The sequence below is a fragment of the Pollachius pollachius genome (genome assembly GCF_949987615.1).
Source record: "Pollachius pollachius genome assembly, chromosome: 11".
Taxonomy (NCBI): Eukaryota; Metazoa; Chordata; class Actinopteri; order Gadiformes; family Gadidae; genus Pollachius; species Pollachius pollachius.
This window is the reverse complement of record NC_136944.1, coordinates 23950614-23973951: the sequence shown is the minus strand read 5'-3', so window position 1 is coordinate 23973951 and position 23338 is coordinate 23950614. Positions and strand designations below refer to the sequence as shown.

Below are 23338 nucleotides of genomic sequence, written 5' to 3'. Positions count from 1 at the left end.
ACCGTGATTGGCCAGAAACATCTTACCACGTCTCTCATTGGTTGATACAGGAGTGACACATATTGTTGGCGACTTGTCGCCGTAGCGCAGGACCCCGCAGTGTGTCCGGCAGCTCAACGCCTGAACAGAATCACAGCATAAACGTCCGGTCCAGAGGATCACCGCGGTGCGTCATCGAGTCTGCACCTTCTGCGGGTATTCATCTCATCTCTCGACCAACGTTATCCTCTACAAAGGTGAGAATCCGTCAGGTTTGAATCGCTCTGACCGTCGAATCGCACATCTCTTTCTGATATTTCCTTGTGCAGCTTTAATGCGACATCACTGACTCCTCAGACTCTAGAACCTTCCACACATCTCCTTATGTTCTCCAAAATAGAAACCAGCCGACGATATTGAGATCTTTGTTTACTTTCGTTATAGTTTAACCGAGGTGTCGATGGTATTAGTATTTTTAGAAAGCTATTGCGATTTTTAATCAGACGCGCGATTCAAGAGAAGAATGAGGCTGAATCCGATTAGCTCTGACATGTAGCCACATGGAGCTAGCGTGTGACGGCTGAGTGTATGTCACTCCCCACGTGTGACGGCTGTGCGTGTGCGTGTGTGTGTGTGTGTGTGTGTGCGTGTGTTTCTCAGCAGCAGCACCGGGCTGCATCCAGGGACGCAGAATGGACCCACAGAAGATCTCGGACTTGAAGGCCTTCGTGCAGTTATGCCAGTCCAACTCGTCGGTGCTGCACCTGCCGGAGATGGAGTTCTTCAGGACGTGGCTGAAGGGGTTGGTTCACCATTCTAACTTTAGAACTAGGTGGAAGCCGTCCGCGGACCAACGTGATGTTTACTGCGTAATGTCGAGAGACACTGCCGCAGTTCCGCCCATCGGTGGACGTTAGGGCGGGCGCAGAGCACAACGCAGATCAGTGGACGATCGGCCGTGGAACTAATTATTATAGGAAGCATTCAAGAAGATATCTCCAGTGTATCGTGTTTAACTTAACTATCTGAGTGTCGAACATCATCATAGTGTGTGACTGCTTTGTTTCCTTTAGATAAAAACGGTATTTTCAGTAGAAGATTTGGGGAAGGATGTTCAGAACTTCATTGCTGACGGAATTCTACTTTTCAGAATGGGCGCCTTTATTCCTCTACCCAGAAAGAGCGAGGGTTCGTGCAAGGTGAACTAAAAACTATTAGAGATTTGTTTGACATTTTGTATTGTGTAAGGGAGGGCTGAGTGGATCCAGTCTCACACCTGTGTTGTGATTAACATGTGGGCCGTGTGTTGTGGTTAACATGTGGACCGTGTGTTGTGGTTAACGTGTGGACTGTGTGTTGTGGTTAACGTGTGGACTGTGTGTTGTGATTAACGTGTGGACCGTGTTGTGGTTAACGTGTGGGCCGTGTGTTGTGGTTAACATGTGGGCCGTGTGTTGTGGTTAACATGTGGACCGTGTGTTGTGGTTAACATGTCTTTAGGGCGGCTGTCCGTGCGGTCCCAAGTCCTCCACCGCCCAAGAGGCGGCCGTCTCCGAGGACGAGAGTGACATAGGTACGGTCGTGAGGCTGAACATTCAGTGAAGCTTTAGAGGCACTTTGAGGCGCGTCATGATGCTGAGCCCCGCCCTGAAACGCTCTGTCCCCCCCCCCCCCCCCAGAGATCGACAACGAGGGCGTGATCGAGCCCGACACCGACGAGCCTCAGGAGATGGGAGACTTCGAGAACCTGGAGGTATGCCTCCTCCCTCCTCCCCTCCTCTCTCTCTACTGCCCGTCTCACCCCTTCCCGTCTCACCCCCGGTTGAGTTCACCCCCGGGCCTTCTGACGGACTCTGTTTGACCCCTCAGGTGTCGGAGGAGATGATGGAGCTGGCCAACGACAAGAAGATGGAGGCCATCAACGCCCTGGGAGCGGGTGAGGGGTCCTGGTGGTCTGTGTTAGTGTCGGGAGCAGGACGGAGCAGGACGTAACGTGTGTTGTGGAGCAGGACGTAACGTGTGTTGTGGAGCAGGACGTAACGTGTGTTGTGGAGCAGGACGTAACTAGTGTTGTGTAGCAGGACGTAACGTGTGTTGTGTAGCAGGACGTAACGTGTGTTGTGGAGCAGGACGTAACGTGTGTTGTGGAGCAGGACGTAACGTGTGTTGTGGAGCAGGACGTAACGTGTGTTGTGGAGCAGGACGTAACGTGTGTTGTGGAGCAGGACGTAACGTGTGTTGTGTAGCAGGATGTAACGTGTGTGTTTGTTGTGTGGCCTGTAGGCGACCTGCCGAAGGCTTTGGAGCTCTTCACCGACGCCATCAAGCTCAACCCCTGCGTGGCCATCCTGTATGCCAAGAGGGCCAGGTGAGTTCACTGACTGGTTTAGTGGGTTTACTGACTGGTTTAGTGAGCTAAACAGTCGCCAGCCCCTCTGACCAGCGTCTCTCCTCCTTCTCAGTGTCTTCATCCAGATGAAGAAGCCCAACGCCGCCAAGAGGGACTGCGACCGCGCCATCACCATCAACCCGGACTCGGCACAGCCCTACAAGTGGAGGGGGAAGGCCAACAAGTAGGTTCCTCTGGACCAGACCACCATGCAGCAGGGCTAGAGGCGGCCTCACGTAGAGATGAGGTCCGGACCTCCTAGTGGACTGGATGTGTAGACGTGTTTCAGAGGAAGTGTGTTCTATGTCAATCTGCGGCGCGGTTCTATTCCGCTGTTAGTCCCAGACTGGGGGTTGTGTTGACCGAGGCGTGTTGTGTGTTAGTCCCAGACTGGGTTGTGTTGACCGAGGCGTGTTGTGTGTTAGTCCCAGACTGGGTTGTGTTGACCGAGGCGTGTTCTGCCCCCAGGCTCCTGGGTAACTGGGAGGAGGCGGCTAAGGACCTGGCCACCGCCTGCAAGCTGGACTACGACGAGGACGCCTCGGCCATGCTGAAGGAGGTGCAGCCCAAGGCCACCAAGATCATCGAGCACCGACGCAAGTACGAGCGCAAGAGGGAGGAGAAGGAGATCAAGGACAAGAAGGAGCGCATCAAGAAGGCCAAAGAGGAGCACGAGCGCGCCCAGAAGGTGAGGGCCGCCGGCCGGGGGCGGTTTGATACCGGAGGGCATCGCAGATGTCTGGAGCTGGGGGGGGTGGAGCCGGGGGGGGGAGCCGGGGGGCGTGTCCTCATCTTGTCCTCCTGTCTCTGCTAGGAGGAGGATGCTCGGCAGGCATCTGGAGGAGGAGGTGGAACCGGAGGGTTCCCAGGGTTTCCAGGTACGGTTCCAGCCTCACTTTATCACATCGGAGCGCTGACGCTCCCGACCGTAAACATCTGGGAGTCAGCCGCCTAACCATTGCTACCAGTAGATAAGAGATGGTGGAAGCATCTGTACCCCTTCTTTAATGGAGCTCCATCACGTCTGACTCTAGGGGCTGGTGGCTTCCCAGGCGGTGCTGGTGGCTTCCCAGGCGGTGCTGGTGGCTTCCCAGGCGGTGCTGGTGGCTTCCCAGGCGGTGCTGGTGGTTTCCCAGGAGGTGCTGGTGGCTTCCCAGGAGGTGCTGGTGGGGCCGGTGGGTCTCCGTTCGGAATGCCCGGGATCGGGGATCTGTTGAACGACCCCGAGGTGCTGAACGCCATGAAGGTGAGTGACTGTGGCTCCCTCTCCTGAACCGCGGGAACGGTTCTAAAGGGGCTGTAGACAGACTTCATCGTAGTTCAACTCTTCTAGCTCTTGTTCGCTTCCTCACTTTCCCATAAACTAGCATGGTTTCCCTCCCCTCTCCCTCGGAAAACCTGCTGCCATGGGCCTCATCAGGCGCTGGAGGCGAACATCAACACTAACCTGTGTCTCTGTCCTCTAGGACCAGGACGTCATGGACGCCTTCCAGGACGTGGCCCAGAACCCGGCCAACATCTCAAAGTACCAGGGCAACCCCAAGATCATGGCCCTCATCACCAAGCTGAGCGCCAAGTTCGGGGCTCCACCTCAGACCTAGAGAGAGGAGGGAGGGACGAGGCTGGCGAACGTGTTTATTCCACTGTGTACGGATCAGTTAGGGACGTGGTTGGCAGGGGTCCGATGGGGGGCTGCATCAACGCAGGGCAGTGGGACTGCAGAAGGCATGCTCTAAAAATGTTTCTACTATAAAACGTGTGCGAAAAGCAGACCACGAAAAGACCTAATGGAAAATGTAACCTTACCGACTCTAGTCTTATTAACGGCACCGTGGGATTCTCAGGGTGGGGGGGGGGGGCAGAGGTCTGATGTCCATCTCAACTATCCACACCCACCTCCCTGTTGTCTTTAGCCTGCATTTCAATGATTTCAAACGTTTTTTCCGTGACCGTGCGTGACCCGAGCCAACGCCAATGCAGGCACATTTAAAAGTTATTTTCCTGTCAACTGAAATGATTTTTTTTTCCTATTCCAAGTTCAATATTTTCTAATGGTTTGACTGTATTACTTGTTCCCTTTCTGTTACCTTCAATGCAAAAAAGTTTTTTGGTATCTGAAGTCAATTCACAATAAATTTTGATTGTCACATGAGCACATCATTTGACTGTCCCTGAATGATTAGCTCCACTTGTACTTCGTAAGGCTGAGACTACAGGCCCATAGCAAAGATTTAGGCCACAGCCTGAGATTATACCTGAAACCATTAGTCCAGTGTTGTCCACAAATTAACTCATGAAATCAATCTAGATATTCTATGCTAAGCAAGAATGGTAATGTTTGGAAGTCCTGTGAAGCTGAACTGATGGAACTCAGCCAGTTATTCATGCTGATAGGAACTCAGCTGATAGGAGCGCAGCCGGCATACGGATCACCATCCATGGAGCCGACACACAGATCTACAATCTCCTGTACATTTAATTTAGATTCCTGGGGCTGATTAAATTAAAAATTAAGAGATGCTTGATGTGTCTTCAAAGGTCGGTATAAGCCCCAAAGTTTGGATCAATTCATATATATTTAGGACAAATTGACAGCGAAATAAGTCTGCTTTCTTAACAGTTTTAATGGGGTTTTAATTTACAACATTGCAAACTGAAATAAAAAAAAAGTATTCTAAACATGAGCAGGTCCAGACAATATATGACCCAACATCTCGGACAAATGATGAACAGCATGTTTGCACAGGCGAGAAATATAAGAGCAAAAGGGGAGGCCGGAAATCCTTCCTAATGTCCATATCTGTGAAGACAAGAAGATGGGTAAGTCATACAAACTATACATCTATTTACATTTGGTCCACTGAGTCAATACATGGAAGGGTGCATTCAATGCATTGTACTTATTCCCAATATTTCATATTAGCAACACTAGAGGCATAACCGCACTTCCTGCTATAATATAATAATGCAACAATGAACCACCCATTTTCCTTCCTATACACTTACTTCTGGAACTCCCACTCTCTGTTGTCCAGTGGACACACCTGTCTGGTCTTCAACCAGCGGGAGATACAGTGGAAATGGAACGCATGCTGTGGCAGAGAACAATGTTAGAACCGGTCTAATGGAAATTAGTCTGATGGGCAGAGAGGCGGCGGTGGTCTTACGTTGCAGACTCCCCAGGCCACGGTGCACTCCTCGGACGTTGCAGAGGCCTGATTGGCCTGGCACTCTATGCCTGAGAGGAAGAGGAGAAACGCATCAAAATGCTGGCTGGCTTGAATGAATCATGCATTTAAACCACACAACAAATATAGTTTTCAACTCAGTTTTTGAATGCACACAATAAGAATGTCTGTCAGGGTTTAAATGAGACTGAAGCCATTTGAAACTCACATAGATCCATGATGTGGTTCCGACAGATGGCACAGTTATCCACGACGATGTCCCATGCCCAGAGCGCAACGGCGTTCCACTGCGGGGGGCACAAGTTGTAAACACATCGACGTCATGAAAAGTCAACATTTTGGAACTCCGTAGAAATCGTCGCAAAACAAAACATTTGAAACCAGGAAGGGAAACCCCAAATACTGTCTTGAAATTAAAACTTTAAATGTTTTTCTATTGGTACCTAATTGGTAACAAATGACACTTTAAGTACATATCTCGGCATTAAAAAGCAATACCCCCCGTTACCACTAAAGTAACTAATGACTAAATCCAATCCAAGGTAATGATGTGATCCTATAGTTTATCCCCATCTGTTCAGAGGAAGGAGAGGAGGCCTTTATCATCCAACGAACAGGAAGAGACAATACTTAACACATCAACTAGGTCGATACCTCCAATAATCTAATTATCCGCAATAGACCCCAGTACACAAACACTTCGACTGTTCCCACTGTGATGCCTCCATGGACCACCGAACACTAACTCTCATCTCAGGGAGCGAACTGCACATTCATGCCCCATGGAGGCTAGCTTAGGGAGCTACCGCTAGTTCAGCGAGCCACCATCCAATCTGCTAAATACATTTTCCCGCGGGAATCTTTATCAACAGTCCGGGGGTTTTGTTGGCCGACATCAGCATTTTTAATCTCATTAAGGGTCAGAATGTTACCTTCTTCACTTCGAAGCGCTTCTTGCTGGCGCCACTGTTGGTGCCGCTGGGAGTATCAACATCCATTGCCGCCGCCATCTTGACTATCAGGAGCCGCTCGGCTTTAGAGCCTGAAGCGTAGAAGTAGAATCCTAGAAGCTGCGTCGACCCGCGGCGGCGGCACGTCAGGGCGCCGCCATGTTGGAGCGGCACAAACCGGCCCTTTAAACAAATGCAAGTGAACGGGTAAGCTGTGGTTTCTCGGCTTTTCTGGATAAAAAGCACTAAAAAGTTGACATTTCTCCACCGATGAGTGTTTTTATATTCATATTAAATCATATTATATACATTTAAAATGGTTGTTTTTTAAAGTTTTTGTTAGACGTACATCATAAACCATTGCATGAAAACGAATCGTTGAATTCTGATGAGAAATGTAGACGTTATTGTGCTTAATACCAAGAAAACTGTACTTGTACTCGTTTGCAGACCAGACCTGGCCTCTCCAATATGGCGGCGACGTCGACGTACGGTCCAAAGACCAACGCAGCCTCTATGTGTATATGTCTATGCCGTTAACGCCCAATCAATCAACACCGAGCAGCGCTGCAGGGTTTAAAGGGGCGGTTACGTCGTTTCATTTGGTCGACATAAAACTATTGGGATGCATTCAGGATATATTACAGATCACGATGCTTTTTAAACTAAACATGCGCTATGATATGGTCATTACGATGAGTTGTGGAAAAATACTGTCTATGTTGAAAACGACAAAAGACAGGTTCTACCGAGATTTGAACTCGGATCGCTGGATTCAGAGTCCAGAGTGCTAACCATTACACCATAGAACCACTGTGGACAAGACCTAGCGCTCTTACATTAGTACTTATTATTAAGGTATACAATTTTATGTTCACTTTCGATTGTAAATCAATCTTAACCAGCTCTAGATAAGCATAGTATGTATAAGAGTCTAAAGAGGGGTGTAAGCTTCCTATATAGACCTCAGGACCATAGACTGTACGACATAAGAGTAACGAGTTCTGCCCTCTGATGGAGGCATGAGGTCATCGAGTTCATTTCTAAACCCGGTCCGACCATAGGCCAGACCCAGGTCTAATCCCTGCTTTAAACCCTGACTGCAGACTGCAATGTTTTGATTGGTTTAAGGGTTTAAGGGAAGGCTGAGCAGATTATAATTCACTTGGCGATATTTTCCAAAATCAAATATAAATCCACATTTGTGGCATGAGATCAGTTGAGTGCATTACATCAAGTAGAGGAGTTAGTTTGTTTATTCAGTTAAATAGATGGTCCCACTCAAACACTATCTCTAAAACCAAACGAGATGTAGTCTCAGTCCCACGATAACATAACCAGTCCCAGAGACACTGTTCACATCAGATAACATAACCAGTCCCAGAGACACTGTTCACATCAGATAACATAACCAGTCCCAGAGACACTGTTCACCTCAGATAACATAACCAGTCCCAGAGACACTGTCCACATCAGATAACATAACCAGTCCCAGAGACACTGTCCACATCAGATAACATAACCAGTCCCAGAGACACTGTCCACATCAGATAACATAACCAGTCCCAGAGACACTGTTCACATCAGATAACATAACCAGTCCCAGAGACACTGTCCACATCAGATAACATAACCAGTCCCAGAGACACTGTCCACATCAGATAACATAACCAGTCCCAGAGACACTGTTCACATCAGATAACATAACCAGTCCCAGAGACACTGTTCACATCAGATAACATAACCAGTCCCAGAGACACTGTTCACATCAGATAACATAACCAGTCCCAGAGACACTGTTCACATCAGATAACATAACCAGTCCCAGAGACACTGTCCACATCAGATAACATAACCAGTCCCAGAGACACTGTCCACATCAGATAACATAACCAGTCCCAGAGACTAGGGTGGACCTAGGGTCCACATCACACCCCCAACATGTCCCTCTACTGCCCAGGGTTCACATGTCAGCTCTGATCCGGTCTCAAGGTCTTCTTGGGCGTCTTCCCGGTCTTCGTGGGGGTCCTGGTCTTCGTGGGGGTCCTGGTCTTCGTGGGGGTCCCGGTCTTCGTGGGGGTCCCGGTCTTCGTGGGGGTCCCGGTCTTCGTGGGGGTCCCGGTCTTCGTGGGGGTCCTGGTCTTCGTGGGGGTCCCAGTCTTCGTGGGGGTCCTGGTCTTCTTGGGGGTCCTGGTCTTCGTGGGGGTCCTGGTCTTCGTGGGGGAGACCTTGAGGGTTGGGGTCCTTTGCGCCATGGGGGCCGCGTGGTCCGTAGGAGAACCGGTCTCCACGCAGGACTTGAACACCTGGACCTGTCGCACACGTTGACCTCTGACCTCGGGAGGGTGACCGCAGGTGGCCGTCAGGGCCAGAGACGTGTTCTCCATCCACCTGGGGGAGAGAGGGAGGGGGGGGGGGAGAGGGAGAGAGAGGGAGGGGGGGGGGGGAGAGGGAGAGAGAGGGAGGGGGGGGGAGATAGGGAGAGAGAGGGACGAGGGGGAGATAGGGAGGAGGGGGGAGATAGGGAGGAGGGGGGAGATAGGTAGAGAGGGAGGAGGGGGGAGATAGGGAGAGAGGGAGGGGGGATAGGGAGAGAGGGAGGGGGGAGGAGGGGGGAGATAGGGAGGAGGGGGGAGATAGGGAGGAGGGGGGAGATAGGGGGAGAGAGGTTAACGTAGAGCAGCATCCCGTGGTATCACAGAGCTCCCAGACGTCTGTCCCCGCTGTGTCGCCCGGCGGGGGGGCCCACCTGCGGAGGGGCAGCAGGGGGCAGTCACAGCGCAGCGGGTTGTGGAGCAGGTTCACCTCCTCCAGGCCCTTCAGGGGCCGCAGGTCTGGGAGGACCTCCAGCTGGTTCCCTCCCAGGGACAGCAGCACCAGCCCGGCCCCCAGGGCCCCCAGGGCCCCCTGGGACACCTGAGGGAACACACACGTCCTCACTGACCAATCAGGGCCGGCTGAATGCACTAGGTGAACTGCTCACCAGGTAGTAGGAGATGATCTGTTACGATGAGCAGCTGAACTGATCTGCAGCAGCCATCAGAGACAGCTGTTACTCTCATACATAGAATACATACATAGAATACATCCATAGAATACATCCATAGAATACATACATAGAATACATACATAGAATGGTAAAACAAAGTGGATCCTAATATAAGAAAAATGCAAACGCCACGTTTCGACCAGAGAAGGATCAGCCTTTTGAACTGAGAGGTAACATCAGGCTAGGAGACGTTAGCCTCCCTGAGCTAACGGGGGGGAGGGGATGGAGAAAAGGGGGGGCCAGGAGAGAAGGAGGGGGGAGGACAGAGAGAAGGGGGGGGGGGGATAGAGTGAAGGAGGAGGGAGGGGGGGGGGGGGGGGGGGGGGGGGGGAGACAGAGTGAAGGGGGGGGGCCGAGGGCCGCTGGCTCACCGTCTCCAGCCCCGTCCCGTCCAGGTACAGCCTCCTCAGGCTGCGGCCCGCGGGCTGGAAGGCCCGGGCCCCCAGCGTGCGGATCGGGTTCCCAGAGAGCTGCAGGAGGCGCAGGGCGGGGGCCCCCTGGAGGGGGGGCACCGCGCTCAGCCGGTTGGAGTCCAGGTGGAGGGCGTCCAGGTGGGCGGAGTCCAGGGCGCCGGGGGCGACCGTTGCCACGGTGTTGTTGGTGAGGTACAGCTCCCTGAGGCCGGGGGCCGCCAGCAGGCCGCCGGGGGCCAGGGCGGAGATGGCGTTGCCCTCCAGGTGCAGCGCCAGCAGACTGGGGAGGGGCTTCAGCGCTGAGGGTGGGGGGGGGGGGTCAGAGGTTAGGGTGGTGTGGGTGTTAGGGCCCCCCCACCCTAAAGCAAGAGGCCCCCACCCTGGCCTGAATTCACCAGAGGCCCTCGGCGAAGGGGACCCCAGTGGTGGTCAAAGGAGGCATTAACTCATCCTGGTTGATCACCCCCCTCCCCCAGGACCTCCGTCAGGACGGGCTCCTACAGCCCCCGTCTATCGCGTTGTCATGGGAACACTCCTGGCCACCCCCCTAAACCCCGTGAACACGCCGCCCACCTGCTCCCGGGAACGCGGCCAGCCGGTTGCCCTCCAGGTGGAGGTAGGTGAGGCCGGGGGCCCCGCTGAAGGCCCCGGGGCCCAGCGCCGTCAGCTGGTTGTGGGACAGGTACAGGTAGAAGAGGTCCGTCATGCCGCCGAAGGCCCCGCCCTCGACCTCGTGGATCTGGCAGAGCTCCAGGTGGAGCGACACCACCCGCACCGCGCCCGGGAAGCTGTCGCTAGGGAGGTGGTGGAAGTGGTTGCCACGGAGATCGAGGAGCTGGGTGTTGTTGGGGAACCCCCGGGGGACGGCCGTGTGTCCGCGGCCCTCGCAGGAGGCGTGCTGCGCCTCCACCTGAGGAAGGAGACCAGGGAGACGTCAGGCAGCGTCCGGTCTGCAGCGGAGCGCCCAGCGCCCAGCGCCCAGCGCCCAGCGCCCAGCACCCTGCGGCCAGCATCCTGCGCCCAGCGCCCAGCGCCCAGCACCCAGCACCCAGCACCCAGCACCCAGCACCCTGCGGCCAGCGCCCAGCGCCCAGCGCACATTAAGACATGTACTCCCTGTATGTCTATCAAGGCCCCCATTCAACTCCTGACCATCCCTGAAGGAGGGATCCCCCCCACTCTGAAGGAGGGATCCCCCCCACTCTGAAGGAGGGATCCCCCCACTCTGCGTAGATCTCCTCCTTGCTAATTAAGAGTTCTTCCTGCCCTCTGGGGGTCGGGGGTCCGGTGTTGGCCTCGATGCCCTTGAGACTGGACCTGTGCTGAGGGCCTCCCTAATGAACCCTGTGCTGAGGGCCTCACTAATGAACCCTGTGCTGAGGGCCTCACTAATGAACCCTGTGCTGAGGGCCTCACTAATGAACCCTGTGCTGAGGGCCTCACTAATGAACCCTGTGCTGAGGGCCTCACTAATGAACCCTGTGCTGAGGGCCTCACTAATGAACCCTGTTGTGAGGGCCTCACTAATGAACCCTGTGCTGAGGGCCTCACTAATGAACCCTGTGCTGAGGGCCTCACTAATGAACCCTGTTGTGAGGGCCTCACTAATGAACCCTGTGCTGAGGGCCTCACTAATGAACCCTGTCGTGAAGCCGTTAGCGACGGCGTTGGGGCCCCCGCCCACCTGGCAGTCACAGCCCCCCGGACAAGGGGGCCCCTGGACCGGCGTCGCCGTGGTGACCGCGCCCACCCGGCTCTCCTCCTGCTCCTCAAACTCCTCCTTCAGCATCTCCTGCCGGCTGCGGCAGCGCAGGTCCTGGAGCCCCAGCTCCCCCAGGGGCCCCCCAGCGAGGTGGGGGGGCCCCGCGCAGGACCCCAGCAAATTCACACGCTTCTTCAGGGCCCACTGCCACAGGGGCCGCAGGAAGCAGTTACACAGGATGGGGTTCCCTGAGAGAGACAGACAGACAGACAGACAGACAGACAGACAGACAGACAGACAGACAGACAGACAGACAATGTCGTGCTGATCAATAGATTATAGAGGCTCACCTGAACCACACGAACCTACCCACGCTCCTTTATAATCAAACCAAAGGCTTCAGTATCAGTCTGCCATAATAACGTCCCTTAGCCCCCCTGGGGGGGGGGTCGTACCGGTGAGGTTGAGGCTGAGCAGCGTCGCCGGGCCCCGGGGGGCCTCCGGGCAGCGCAGCTGGTTGTGGCTGAGGTCCAGGTGGGTGAGGCGGGGGGCCCAGGTCAGGGCCGCGTCCGACAGGTCCTGCAGGGACATGTGGTCCAGGAGGAGGGACGTGAGACGGGGAAGGGCCACCGCCTCCTCCCCCAGGTAGGTCATGGGGTTGGAGCCCATGTCCAGACGGGTGAGGGCCGGGAGCCTGGGGGGGGGGGGGCAGAGGAGACACTCAGTGCTCTGGCCGCCATGGCAACCAGTCCCTCCAGTCTACACTCCTCTTACTGGGACCTCCCACTGGGAGGGCTGTGGGCCTGGTGTTGGAGACATGGGGCTGGAGGGTAAGTGAACCCTGTAACCCTCGTAGGGTAATGGCTGTATTACTGTATTACTGTACATGCTATTGAACCACTCACTACTATCAGATTTTGGGGACGTGGCCAGAGTGTTTTTGGGGGCGTGGCCAGACACGTTTAACCTGTAGAGGGCGACGTGAATCCATGTTTCCATCTTATCCAACGCCTTCAACGGTTTTCTCATTTAAATCAAATCGTGGAGGAGGACTCTCTCTACCCTGCTGTGCCACCCTCCATCTTCATCGGAATACCTGGACGAGGTCCTCCTGAAAACAGGCTGACTCCTCTCTAGCAGTGAGGTGAAGGTGTGGTCCGGCCCTGTCCTACGGGGTCTAGTCCTACCGGGTCTGGTCCTACCGGGTCTGGTCCTACCAGCTCTAGTCCTACCGGGTCTAGTCCTACTGGGGTCTAGTCCTACCCGGTCAGGGTCCTACCGGGTCTGGTCCTACCGGGGTCTAGTCCTACCGGGTCTTGTCCTACCGGGTCAGGGTCCTAGCAGGTGTAGTCCTACCGGCTCTAGTCCTACGGGGTCTAGTCCTACTGGGGTCTAGTCCTACCGGGTCTGGTCCTACCGGGTCTGGTCCTACCGGCTCTAGTCCTACCGGGTCTAGTCCTACTGGGGTCTAGTTCTACCCGGTCAGGGTCCTACCGGGTCTGGTCCTACCGGGTCTGGTCCTACCGGGTCTGGTCCTACCGAGGTCTAGTCCTACCGGGTCTAGTCCTACCGGGGTCTAGTCCTACCCGGTTAGGGTCCTATCGGGTGTAGTCCTACCGGGTCAGGGTCTCGGTGGGGAAGAACTGCAGCTCGTTGTGGTCCAGGCTGAGGTGTCCCAGGGACAGCAGGCCAGCGAAGGCCTCGGGGGCCAGGTTGTTGATGGAGTTGTGGCTCAGGCGGAGCCACTGGGTGTTCTGCAGGCCCTGGGGTCACACGGGGTCAGGAGACAGGAGGATCCAAAACACGTGTGTGTGTGTGTGTGTGTGTGTGTGTGTACCTGGAAGGCCATGTTGGGCAGGTAGACCAGCTGGTTGTGGCTGAGCTCCAGCAGGTTGAGGAAGCCCAGCTGCATGAAGGCTCCAGGCTGGACCTCCTCCACACGGTTGTGGTCCAACAGCAGCTCCTTCAGGGAGGACAGCCCGTCGAAGGCCTCCTGGGGATGGAGACGACTGGATCAAAGCCTCTCTCTCCAGATGAGCTCCGTGTATGAGAGAGTGAGTGAGTGAGTGAGTGATAGAGTGAGTGAGTGATAGAGTGAGTGAGTGATAGATTGATAGAGAGTGAGTGAGTGAGTGAGTGAGTGAGTGAGTGAGTGAGTGAGTGAGTGAGTGAGTGAGTGAGTGAGTGAGTGAGTGAGTGAGTGAGTAGGTGAGTGAGTGACAGTGAGTTCCGATTCACTTTCTAACTCAGCAGTGGAAGCAGGACAGGTGGGGGTCAAAGGTGAAGTCACTCTCTCAGTGAGACGTCTGATTGGACGACAGGACGGTGCCCCCAGTATTGGGACGGCCCTCAGCCGCCCGGTGGGGGCGTGGTGGGAGTCAGTGGTCTGGGGAGGCGGTAACGTGGGGCCCTTAAGGTACAGCACTGTGTGTGATTGTGGTTCTTTTTCCTTCCAGGATGTCTTCATTATACCCTAGCCCCTACCGAACGCCGACCACAACCAGACAGGAAAGGTGATAACAACGTAAATCAAAGACATTAAAGAATACACTGATAGTTTAGGTATGTGTGTTTGGCTATGGGCAGCACATAGGTTAGTTAGCTTAAACCTGTGTAACTAGGCTACTAACTCTGGCCAGCCGTGACTATTCTAAATACGAACTGCTCCACAGAACACTTCGACTGAGGGTTCACCACTGTGGGTTTTATTATTTTGACTGCCTACCCTGGTAGGAAGTGGTGGTTAAGGTGAGACATTGCACCACAATGTCGCGTGCAACACCGACTTCCTCACACATCCCGATGGCAGACTGGCCGCTTTGTACGCTGTGCGCCCCCCTGTGGTGAAAACACCGGACAGCAGGCTGCTCTCTCCAGGGGGGCCAGAGGAACGTTCTCCACCCGACCCAACCGGCTAACCTGGTACAAGATGTCGATTTTATTGTAGGCCAGGTTGAGGGAGACCACGCGGCCCAGGGTTCGGAAGGCGCCCTCCTTCACGTTCACGATGCCGCAGCGCTGCAGGTCGAGGTGCGTCAGGTAGGGCGCGTGGAGGAAGGCGCCCCGGGGCAGCATGTGGAGGTGGTTCCCGCGCAGGTCAAGCTTCAGGGTGATCTGGGGCGATGGGCCGCAAACACGAAGATAAGACAACGAGGCGACTCACACTCTTCAATGGTTGTTGCGTCTACTGGAATGAATTAGGTGGAAAGAGGTAGTCTTTTCACATGTTCAACCAATAAATAAAAATTAACATAAATTGACTATTTTATCGAAAATTGAAATAGGTCTTACTTCGTCCACAGTGGACGGCACCTCGGTCAGGTTCTTGCCCACGCAGGCGACGGTGAGTTTGGCGCTGTCACATGTGCACATTTTGGGGCATTTGCCAGCTTCCACCGCAGCGTCCAAAGAGAGGAGAGCTCCCAATATAAAGACGCAGAAGAATGTCATCTGTGCAAACAGGAGATGCGGCGGATGATTCAGAGGAACCAAACAGTATCTCAGTTTGAAGAGTTAACGGATTCAAATGCATTTCGTTATGAAACTCTACTCAAATGTAGATGCGACTGAAGTTAATTTGTTACATGCTTTTACTTGACCATTGTACAAGCGTCCGTCCCTTTATTTGCAGTTCGACATATTTATTTGATTCAATACATTGTTTGACCTGTTAATCACAAAACCGGAAAGACATACTGGCAGAACAAACATCACAATCCCCTTACCTCATTTGTAAAAGTAAAGCCCAAGTTGGTAGTTCAAAACTCCTCAGTGATATGGGGGCTCGGAGTCTCCAGCGTCCGAACTCATCCAGTCTGCTCCTCCACAGACACCGCGGCTGGACCCCGGGCCGCGAGGGGGGGCCTCCAGACGGGCCAACGCGGGGTCGTGAGGGGGGGCCTCCAGACGGGCCAACACGGAGCTGGTACATTCCTTCAGGCTGACCCTCGGTCGTGTTCCTCTCAGTTCAAATCAACACCCTTGTTCTACATTTTCTTGCTAGATCAAAGAGAACAGCCCTATTGCACTTAGAGAACCCCGACGGTGGCTGTGGTGTTGGAGACATTCAGTGACGACGGTCGAAGCTCACTCTTTATTTTTAACGGACCAATAGCAATTCATACTTTTGTCCCTTTGTAACTTTTTATTTGTTGCATGTTCACAGAATTCACACATTTACATATTAAAGTTTTTTTGTGTATTATTCTTCTTTTTGTTTAACTCGATTAAACACTCAATATAAAATAAAGGTTAACAGTCATGAGGAAGGTACCCTGAAATGAAGGATTAAAAAACGAGAGCGGCCTTCGCCTGTGCGTTTCTCCGGCAGACTTCTGCTGTGTGGTGAGTCCCAGAAGTGTGTGTGTGTGTGTGCACGCATGCGTGTGTGCGTGCGTGTGTGTGTGCGTGTGTGTGTGTGTGTGTGTGTGGGGGGGGGGGTTAGACCAGGACCAGGAGGGGGACCTCCGGGTCCAGGGCGTGGTCTCCTGTCTGGTCCTGCTCCAGTCCAGGGGTGGGGGCTGGGTCCTGGGGGGGGGGGGGGGGACTGGGTCCTGGGGGGTGGGGGCTGGGTCCTGGGGGGGGTGGGGACTGGGTCCTGGGGGGTGGGGACTGGGTCCTGGGGGGGGGGGCTGGGTCCTGGGGGGTGGGGACTGGGTCCTGGGGGGTGGGCTGGGTCCTGGGGGGTGGGCTGGGTCCTGGGGGGTGGGGACTGGGTCCTGGGGGGTGGGCTGGGTCCTGGGGGGGGGGACTGGCCTGGGTCCTGGGGGGTTGAGGACTAGTTTGGGGTCCTTGGGGGGGGGGGTTCAGCTGGTGTCCCTCTGCCCCCCCCTCCACGGTCCGGTCTGAGGGTGTTTCAGGTTTCCTTCCTTCATTGGGGGGGGGGGGTATTGTCTCTAGTGGTGAGAGGGGGGGGGGGGCCCTCAGCTCCCCCACTGGAGGCCCTGCAAGGTGGTCTGCAGCCCGCTGCGGGCCCCGTCCACCGGCTCCAGGGCCTTGCTGTTGCTACGGAGACCAGACCAACAGTCAGACAACAGCCAGACAACAGTCAGACAACAGCCAGACAACAGTCAGACAACAGTCAGACAACAATCAGACAACAGCCAGACAACAGCCAGACAACAGTCAGACAACAGTCAGACAACAATCAGACAACAATCAGACAACAGTCAGACAACAGTCAGACAACAATCAGACAACAGTCATCACAGCGCCGGGATAATGTAGAAAGAAACAACACAAGAATAGCCGTGAGGTGCAGAGTGGTTTAACCCCCCATGAGGTGCAGAGTGGTTTAACCCATGAGGTGCAGAGTGGTTTAACCCGTGAGGTGCAGAGTGGTTTAACCCGTGAGGTGCAGAGTGGTTTAACCCGTGAGGTGCAGAGTGTTTTTCCCAGCGGCCCCAGCGGTGTGAACATGTGACATGCGACAGAGCGGCCCTGAGGCCCCTGGGGGCTGGCGGCGGTGAGAGGAGGCGCCGGGGGAGGGGGGGGTACCTTGGTGGGGCCCGGCCTCATGTCAGACCCGATCCGGCCCTTACCGGGACATGAAGGCCTCCAGCACGGCCACGCTCTCCCGGGGGAAGTAGTCCTGACGCACCACGTGCTCCAGGGCCTGCAGCTGACCCGAGACCACCCGCACCGGCTTCACCTTGTCCTCGCTCTGGGGGGGGCAGGGGGGGCAGACCGGGGGTGACACAGGGGGGACACGGGGGGACACAGGGGGGGACGGGGACACAGGGGGGGAGGGGGCATGAGTGACATGGGCATGACTCAGGCCCTGCTTCTACAGCCGTGACTGAAGGTAGGGCTGAGCTGCTCCCTCTCCCCCTGAACCACTGTGCTGACTGAGGACAGCTTCCCCTCTAGAGGGCAGCACCTGCTCCTCATAGGGCTTCACACTCCGGACCGGGACCAATCTGACCCACTGCACCACTGTTGGTGTAGACTGAGCCCCTTTAGGGTCTGGTTCAGTCCCCCCTCAATAGACCCTCTCCTGAAGGCCCCCCACGGTGCAGAGCGGGGGGGTCCTCTGAACACCAGCGTACCTTAATAAGCCCCAGCAGCACCAGCAGACACGAGACGAAGTCGTAGCCCTGGAAGGACGGGCTGGAGAAGGCCTTCCTCAGAACGGCGTCTGGGAGGAAGGCAAATAAAGGGTCATCTGCTGGTCCAAGTCAGGGCCCATCTCGGGGTCTCAGGCCACTCAAAGAGGGGGGTCCACTCCAGTGGAGGGGTGCTCCTCAAGCACCACCGACCCTCCCCTCCCAGGATCGACCAGCCCTCCGCTCTCATTGGTCGGACTGGGTGTGTGTGTGTGTGTGTGCGTCTGCGTGCGTGCGTGCGTGCGCCTCACCGATGCTGTCCAGGACGGCCGTCTTCACCTCCTCGTCCTCCTCCTTGTAGACCGAGGAGATGGTGAGGAAGGCGTGCGCCGTCTTCATGGCGTCGGAGAGGTCCACCTGACAGAGGGGAGGGAGGGAGGAGGAGCTCAGGAGCAGCACATGTGTGAGTGCGAGGATGCCTACTTTCGGTTTGTGTTGCCAGATTGGGCATATTTCCCGTCTTTCCAGCCTAACGTGATTAAAAGTAGCCAAATAGGGTGGGAAAATTGGCCCAATCTGGCAACACGGACGGCTTATCTTAACAGCCAAGATGACTCCGAGGGATGTTTTGTTTTTAGAAGAAAACTATCCACACAGACAGGTTGGGAATGGCCTTTGTTCAAAATGAAAGATCATTACAGGCTCTTTCATTTCAGCCATAAAAAACCTTTTCCACTTAAATGCAACGTGGCACTTTATTATTTGTATTAAAAGTGGATTGTTTTTGTTTTAAATATTTTTAAAATAAGGTTGCGTTGGGCATGTGATATCGTCTCGTATCGATCGCATGCCCCTGAATCTAATCGAACGCGGCAGACTTTTGATATCGGCAGATATCGTACCGTTGTCCAATGAATCGATTTAATATCGCGTCGTGATGAAACCAGAGATTTACACCCCTAGTGGAGATGCGCGCGTGTGTGCGTGCGTGCGTGCGTGCGTGCGTGCGTTCACCTGCTCCTCGATGAGGAGGGCCCTCTTGGCCCCCAGTTTGAGCAGCTTGTCCGGCGAGGGGAAGCTCAGGAAGGACGAGACGTCCGGGGGGCGCAGGGCGGAGACCGGGGTGGAGACCTGGAGAGAGCAGCACAGTGAGACACGGAGGGGAAGGGGCCGCCGCCCATGGGACCCGAGGAAACTGGTCCTGGGACCAGTGATGTGACGGCACACAGGACCCTACTGCGGGAATGGATCTTGCCTTTACTCCAGGGCTTTCATCCTCCTCTTCCTCCTCATCCTCCTCCTCCTCCTCATCCTCTTGGTCATCTTCTTCCTCCCCCTCCCCATCTTCCTCCTCCTCCTCCTCCTCTACACCTTCTTCATCCGTCTCCTCATCGTCGTCATCATCATCATCATCATCATCGTCGACTTCTGGCTCACCCTCGTCATCACTGCAGCAAAACAAACCGGTTAGTGTCTTTATTGTTATGGGAGCACGCTGCTGTCCATGTCGTTATGTCCTCCTGGAAGGCTCAGATCATATAAGCTCCTCCAGGTGAGCTGAGGCCCTGCTCACCTGGAGGGGGGGTGAGGGTTGTGGTTCCCGCCCTGAACGGGAACCGGTTCACACGGGTTTGCCGTATGACATTCTGAGCGCTTTTGCCGTGTGACATTCTGAGCGCTTCCTGAGTCACATCCTGACACATGGGCGATGTGTAGCGCCTTCTAGTTCACGAGCATCCTGTATCCAACAGGTCCCCCTCTCCCAGCAGGTCACTGGTTCACCCCCCCTCTCCCAGCAGGTCACTGGTTCACCCCCCCTCTCCCAGCAGGTCACTGGTTCACCCCCCCTCTCCCAGCAGGTCACTGGTTCACCCCCCCTCTCCCAGCAGGTCACTGGTTCACCCCCCCTCTCCCAGCAGGTCACTGGTTCACCCCCCCTCTCCCAGCAGGTCACTGGTTCACCCCCCCTCTCCCAGCAGGTCACTGGTTCACCCCCCCCTCTCCCAGCAGTTCCCTGACTCCTCCCAGCAGGTCCCCGGTTCCCTCCCAGCAGGTCCCCGGTTCCCTCCCAGCAGGTCCCCGGTTCCCTCCCAGCAGGTCCCCGGTTCCCTCCCAGCAGGTCCCCGGTTCCCTCCCAGCAGGTCCCCGGTTCCCTCCCAGCAGGTCCCCGGTTCCCTCCCAGCAGGTCCCCGGTTCCCTCCCAGCAGGTCCCCGGTTCCCTCCCAGCAGGTCCCCGGTTCCCTCCCAGCAGGTCCCCCCTCTCACCTGAGGGAGCCCAGCAGGTCCCCTATCTTCATGCTCTGCATGGCCTCCTTCAGCGCCTCGCAGCCTTCCAGCCCCAGAGCGTTCCCTACAGGAGGGAGACAGGAGCTCAGGGAGCACTACATCCTCTACTGCCATTCATGGCCTTAATATCATAGCCATCAAAGAGCCCTCAGTGTGAGGGAGGGAGGGAGGGTCTCTACCGTTGAGGTCCAGCTTCTCCAGATGGGTCTTGCTCTTCACTGCGTGGGCCAGTGCCAGAGCGGCCTCCTCTGTGATCTCCCCAAACGACAGGTTCAGCTCCTGGTCAGAGAGGGAGCAAAGCAGGAGATCAGAATCTGAACGGGCCACGGAGCGACCCACACCGCCCGGCTCCAGCAGGTGTGCTTCTGCTCGTTACCACAGGTGTGTCTCTGCTCGTTACCACAGGTGTGTTTCTGCTCGTTACCACAGGTGTGTTTCTGCTCGTTACCACAGGTGTGTTTCTGCTCGTTACCACAGGTGTGTTTCTGCTCGTTACCACAGGTGTGTTTCTGCTGGTAGCCACAGGTGTGTTTCTGCTGGTAGCCACAGGTGTGTTTCTGCTGGTAGCCACAGGTGTGTTTCTGCTGGTAGCCACAGGTGTGTTTCTGCTGGTAGCCACAGGTGGGTTTCTGCTGGTAGCCACAGGTGTGTTTCTGCTGGTAGCCACAGGTGTGTTTCTGCTGGTAGCCACAGGTGTGCTGCGAGGTGTCATTCTCACCTTGAGGATAGGGAGTCCTTCTGACACGGTTTCTGCGATGGCGATTGCCCCCTCCGACCGCACCAGACAGTCCCCGAAGTTGATCACCTGGACGCTGCGTAGGTGTTTCAGGGCCTGGGAGGAGTCGCGGAATCAGGTCAAAACATTATCCTAACAATTTACACAAACATCTTTACACCGTTTTTCTTGATTCTGACTCATGCGTTAGTCTGCTAGCCGAGACCAGCAGGACCAGACTAGCAAGAGAGGTCTGGTCCTAGACCAGCCCCTGGTCCTAGACCAGCCCCTGGTCCTAGAGCAGACCCCTGGTCCTAGAGCAGACCCCTGGTCCTAGACCAGCCCCCTGGTCCTAGAGCAGACCCCTGGTCCTAGAGCAGACCCCTGGTCCTAGACCAGCCCCCTGGTCCTAGAGCAGACCCCTGGTCCTAGAGCAGACCCCTGGTCCTAGACCAGCCCCTGGTCCTAGAGCAGACCCCTGGTCCTAGAGCAGCCCCTGGTCCTAGAGCAGACCCCTGGTCCTAGAGCAGACCCCTGGTCCTAGAGCAGCCCCCTGGTCCTAGAGCAGACCCCTGGTCCTAGAGCAGACCCCTGGTCCTAGACCAGCCCCTGGTCCTAGAGCAGACCCCTGGTCCTAGACCAGCCCCTGGTCCTAGAGCAGCCCCTGGTCCTAGAGCAGCCCCCTGGTCCTAGAGCAGCCCCTGGTCCTAGAGCAGCCCCTGGTCCTAGAGCAGCCCCCTGGTCCTAGACCAGCCCCTGGTCCTAGAGCAGGCCCTGGTCCTAGAGCAGCCCCTGGTCCTAGAGCAGACCCCTGGTCCTAGAGCAGCCCCCTGGTCCTAGAGCAGACCCCTGGTCCTAGAGCAGCCCCTGGTCCTAGAGCAGCCCCCTGGTCCTAGAGCAGACCCTGGTCCTAGACCAGCCCCTGGTCCTAGAGCAGCCCCTGGTCCTAGAGCAGACCCCTGGTCCTAGAGCAGACCCCTGGTCCTAGAGCAGCCCCCTGGTCCTAGAGCAGACCCTGGTCCTAGAGCAGACCCTGGTCCTAGAGCAGCCCCTGGTCCTAGAGCAGACCCTGGTCCCCCTCTGGTACCTGGGCCATGGCGATGGCGCCCCTCTTGGTGAAGGTGTTGTCGTTGAGGTTGAGGACGCGGAGGCCGGCGTTGTGCTGCATGGCGGTGGCCAGCGCCGTCACCCCCGGGTGGTTGATGCCGTTCTGGGGCATGTGGACCTCCTCCAGGCTGCCCATGAGCTGAGGGGCAGAACACAGGCCGTTAGAGGTGAGGCTCCTCTCCTTCAGAGGGATTCAGCTTTACTAAAGCACCCTGCCGGTACAGACAATAATAATACTGGACAGACTTCATGTGAGCATCTCCTAATAACGAGTCTTCAGGTAAGTATTCATTATTATTATACATTAAGCTACATGGAGGAACTGGACTGGAATGTATGGTAAGCAGGATATGGGGTTAACGAGGGGATATAGGGTTCACGAGGTGATATAGGGTTCACGAGGTGATATAGGGTTCACGAGGTGATATAGGGTTCACAAGGTGATATAGGGTTAACGAGGTGATATAGGGTTAACAAGGTGATATAGAGTTCACGAGGGGATAAAGGGTTCACGAGGTGATAGGGGGTTAACGAGGGGATGTTAATGAGGTGATATAGAGTAAACGGGGGTTAATAGGGATTAATAGGGGCAGCACTCCGGTCCTCATTCAGCAGCACAGGACATTGGGTGGGTGCAGAACGCAGAGTGTTAATCTGAGTAGGCCCACTCAGCCCCCCAGAGCCCCTCCCTTGTCGCAAGGCTCCGCCCCGGAGCTTCGTACCTGGAAGGCCTGGGCCAGGGCCCTGGCACCGTCGTTCTCCAGCCGGTTCCTGCCTGCGATGAACACCTTCAGCCTGAGGGGGGCGCCCACCGCACTCGACGTCTTATGGCACTCCATCAGAGCTGCTGCCAAAATCTGAAACAATGAATAGAATAGCACTTTATTGGGCGTTAACCTGTTTGACCCGACATCAGTGCGATGCCAACAGCAGCGTGGTGTCGGTGGCGGTCGGCGTAGCGACTGACAGCAGCGTGGTGCTGGGTGGCGGTCGTCGAGGCGACGGACAGCAGCGTGGTGTCGGAGGCGGTCGTCGTGGCGACTCACCTTGCCCCCGCCGATGCCCATGCCGCAGTTGTTGAGCTTGAGCTCCGTCAGCGTGTGGCAGGCCGGGCTCTTCAGCAGCTGCTCGATGCCCTTTACGCCGTCCGGCCCGAAGGCGTTGTCGCTGAGGTCTAGCACTCTGAGCCGGGCGCCGGCCGTCACCAGGGCGTCGCCCAGGGAGTTCTGGGGGGGGGGCGTTACAACAGAGACCACCGACTGAAACAACGGTTTGGAGGGGTGAGGGCAACCCAATACCCAAACAGCTTTGGAATCTCTCCCTTTCCCACCCTGTGAGCTGTGCTTTCTGAACCGGTTCTGTTCTGGGTTCTATATAAGGAACCCGGCGTGTTTCCACGTGTTCTGAGAGGAACGATCGTAATGGAGGCGGCGTTATGTTCGGAGGGCGCACTTCAGGTCAAGGAAAACCTGCTGTTCTTTAATTCAAACTGAAGACCGATGGTCCAACTCCTCAG

At 55.7% G+C, this 23338-nt stretch overlaps 4 protein-coding genes across 7 annotated transcripts in view; 1 reads left to right on the top strand and 3 right to left on the bottom strand.

The window, feature by feature from the left end:
- The first annotated feature begins 106 nt into the window (after positions 1 to 106).
- On the top strand, positions 107 to 4523 carry st13 (ST13 Hsp70 interacting protein). Of its 2 annotated transcripts, none has more exons than XM_079746248.1 (12): positions 107 to 236; positions 640 to 781; positions 1130 to 1178; positions 1480 to 1552; positions 1659 to 1732; positions 1849 to 1915; positions 2263 to 2347; positions 2442 to 2552; positions 2837 to 3056; positions 3183 to 3246; positions 3403 to 3614; positions 3835 to 4523. In XM_079746248.1, exons 2-12 carry the CDS (start codon positions 672 to 674, stop codon positions 3967 to 3969), a joined length of 1200 nt encoding a protein of 399 aa, XP_079602374.1. In that variant the 5' UTR covers positions 107 to 236; positions 640 to 671; the 3' UTR covers positions 3970 to 4523. The 2 variants fall into 2 exon arrangements, with proteins under 2 accessions (XP_079602374.1, XP_079602375.1); XM_079746249.1 differs by having other exon boundaries at positions 114 to 236; positions 643 to 781.
- Positions 4524 to 4974: 451 nt separating this feature from the next.
- On the bottom strand, positions 4975 to 6579 carry rbx1 (ring-box 1, E3 ubiquitin protein ligase; the record flags this gene model as incomplete). Of its 2 annotated transcripts, XM_079746978.1 has the most annotated exons (5): positions 6489 to 6579; positions 5765 to 5843; positions 5536 to 5606; positions 5375 to 5460; positions 4975 to 5168 (listed from the first exon to the last, which is right to left on the bottom strand). In XM_079746978.1, the coding sequence occupies exons 1-5, from the start codon at positions 6564 to 6566 to the stop codon at positions 5156 to 5158; spliced, it is 327 nt and encodes a 108-aa protein (XP_079603104.1). In that variant the 5' UTR covers positions 6567 to 6579. The 2 variants fall into 2 exon arrangements, with proteins under 2 accessions (XP_079603104.1, XP_079603105.1); XM_079746979.1 differs by lacking the exon at positions 4975 to 5168 and having other exon boundaries at positions 5371 to 5460.
- A 1897-nt stretch (positions 6580 to 8476) lies between these two features.
- chadla (chondroadherin-like a) lies at positions 8477 to 15120 on the bottom strand (the record flags this gene model as incomplete). The annotated part of the gene is made up of 10 exons (XM_079746211.1): positions 8477 to 8897; positions 9256 to 9422; positions 9927 to 10267; positions 10542 to 10878; positions 11653 to 11918; positions 12126 to 12364; positions 13288 to 13433; positions 13508 to 13663; positions 14590 to 14784; positions 14962 to 15120. 10 exons carry the CDS (start codon positions 15118 to 15120, stop codon positions 8477 to 8479), a joined length of 2427 nt encoding a protein of 808 aa, XP_079602337.1.
- A 1170-nt stretch (positions 15121 to 16290) lies between these two features.
- rangap1a (RAN GTPase activating protein 1a) overlaps positions 16291 to 23338 on the bottom strand; it is an 11435-nt gene continuing 4387 nt past the window's right edge. The window contains exons 5-16 of one of the 2 annotated variants that reach the window (XM_079745717.1): positions 22869 to 23048; positions 22545 to 22679; positions 21803 to 21961; positions 20719 to 20832; positions 20180 to 20279; positions 19980 to 20064; positions 18970 to 19162; positions 18729 to 18845; positions 18026 to 18131; positions 17718 to 17806; positions 17167 to 17332; positions 16291 to 16674 (exon numbers count right to left, since the gene is read on the bottom strand). In XM_079745717.1, the coding sequence (XP_079601843.1) occupies positions 17207 to 17332; positions 17718 to 17806; positions 18026 to 18131; positions 18729 to 18845; positions 18970 to 19162; positions 19980 to 20064; positions 20180 to 20279; positions 20719 to 20832; positions 21803 to 21961; positions 22545 to 22679; positions 22869 to 23048 (1404 nt within the window). In that variant the 3' untranslated portion in view covers positions 16291 to 16674; positions 17167 to 17206. The remainder of the gene's footprint in view (positions 16675 to 17166; positions 17333 to 17717; positions 17807 to 18025; positions 18132 to 18728; positions 18846 to 18969; positions 19163 to 19979; positions 20065 to 20179; positions 20280 to 20718; positions 20833 to 21802; positions 21962 to 22544; positions 22680 to 22868; positions 23049 to 23338) is intronic. The other variant, XM_079745716.1, reaches the window with a different exon arrangement.

What these genes read in the sequence shown, in the direction of transcription:
- st13 (XM_079746248.1), top strand. Translation starts at nt 672, where the DNA reads ATGGACCCACAGAAGATCTCGGACTTGAAGGCCTTCGTGCAGTTATGC. An exon ending in CGAGGACGAGAGTGACATAG is followed by an intron (nt 1,553 to 1,658) that starts GTACGGTCGTGA and finishes CCCCCCCCCCAG; the next exon opens with AGATCGACAACGAGGGCGTG. An exon ending in CATCAACGCCCTGGGAGCGG is followed by an intron (nt 1,916 to 2,262) that starts GTGAGGGGTCCT and finishes TGTGGCCTGTAG; the next exon opens with GCGACCTGCCGAAGGCTTTG.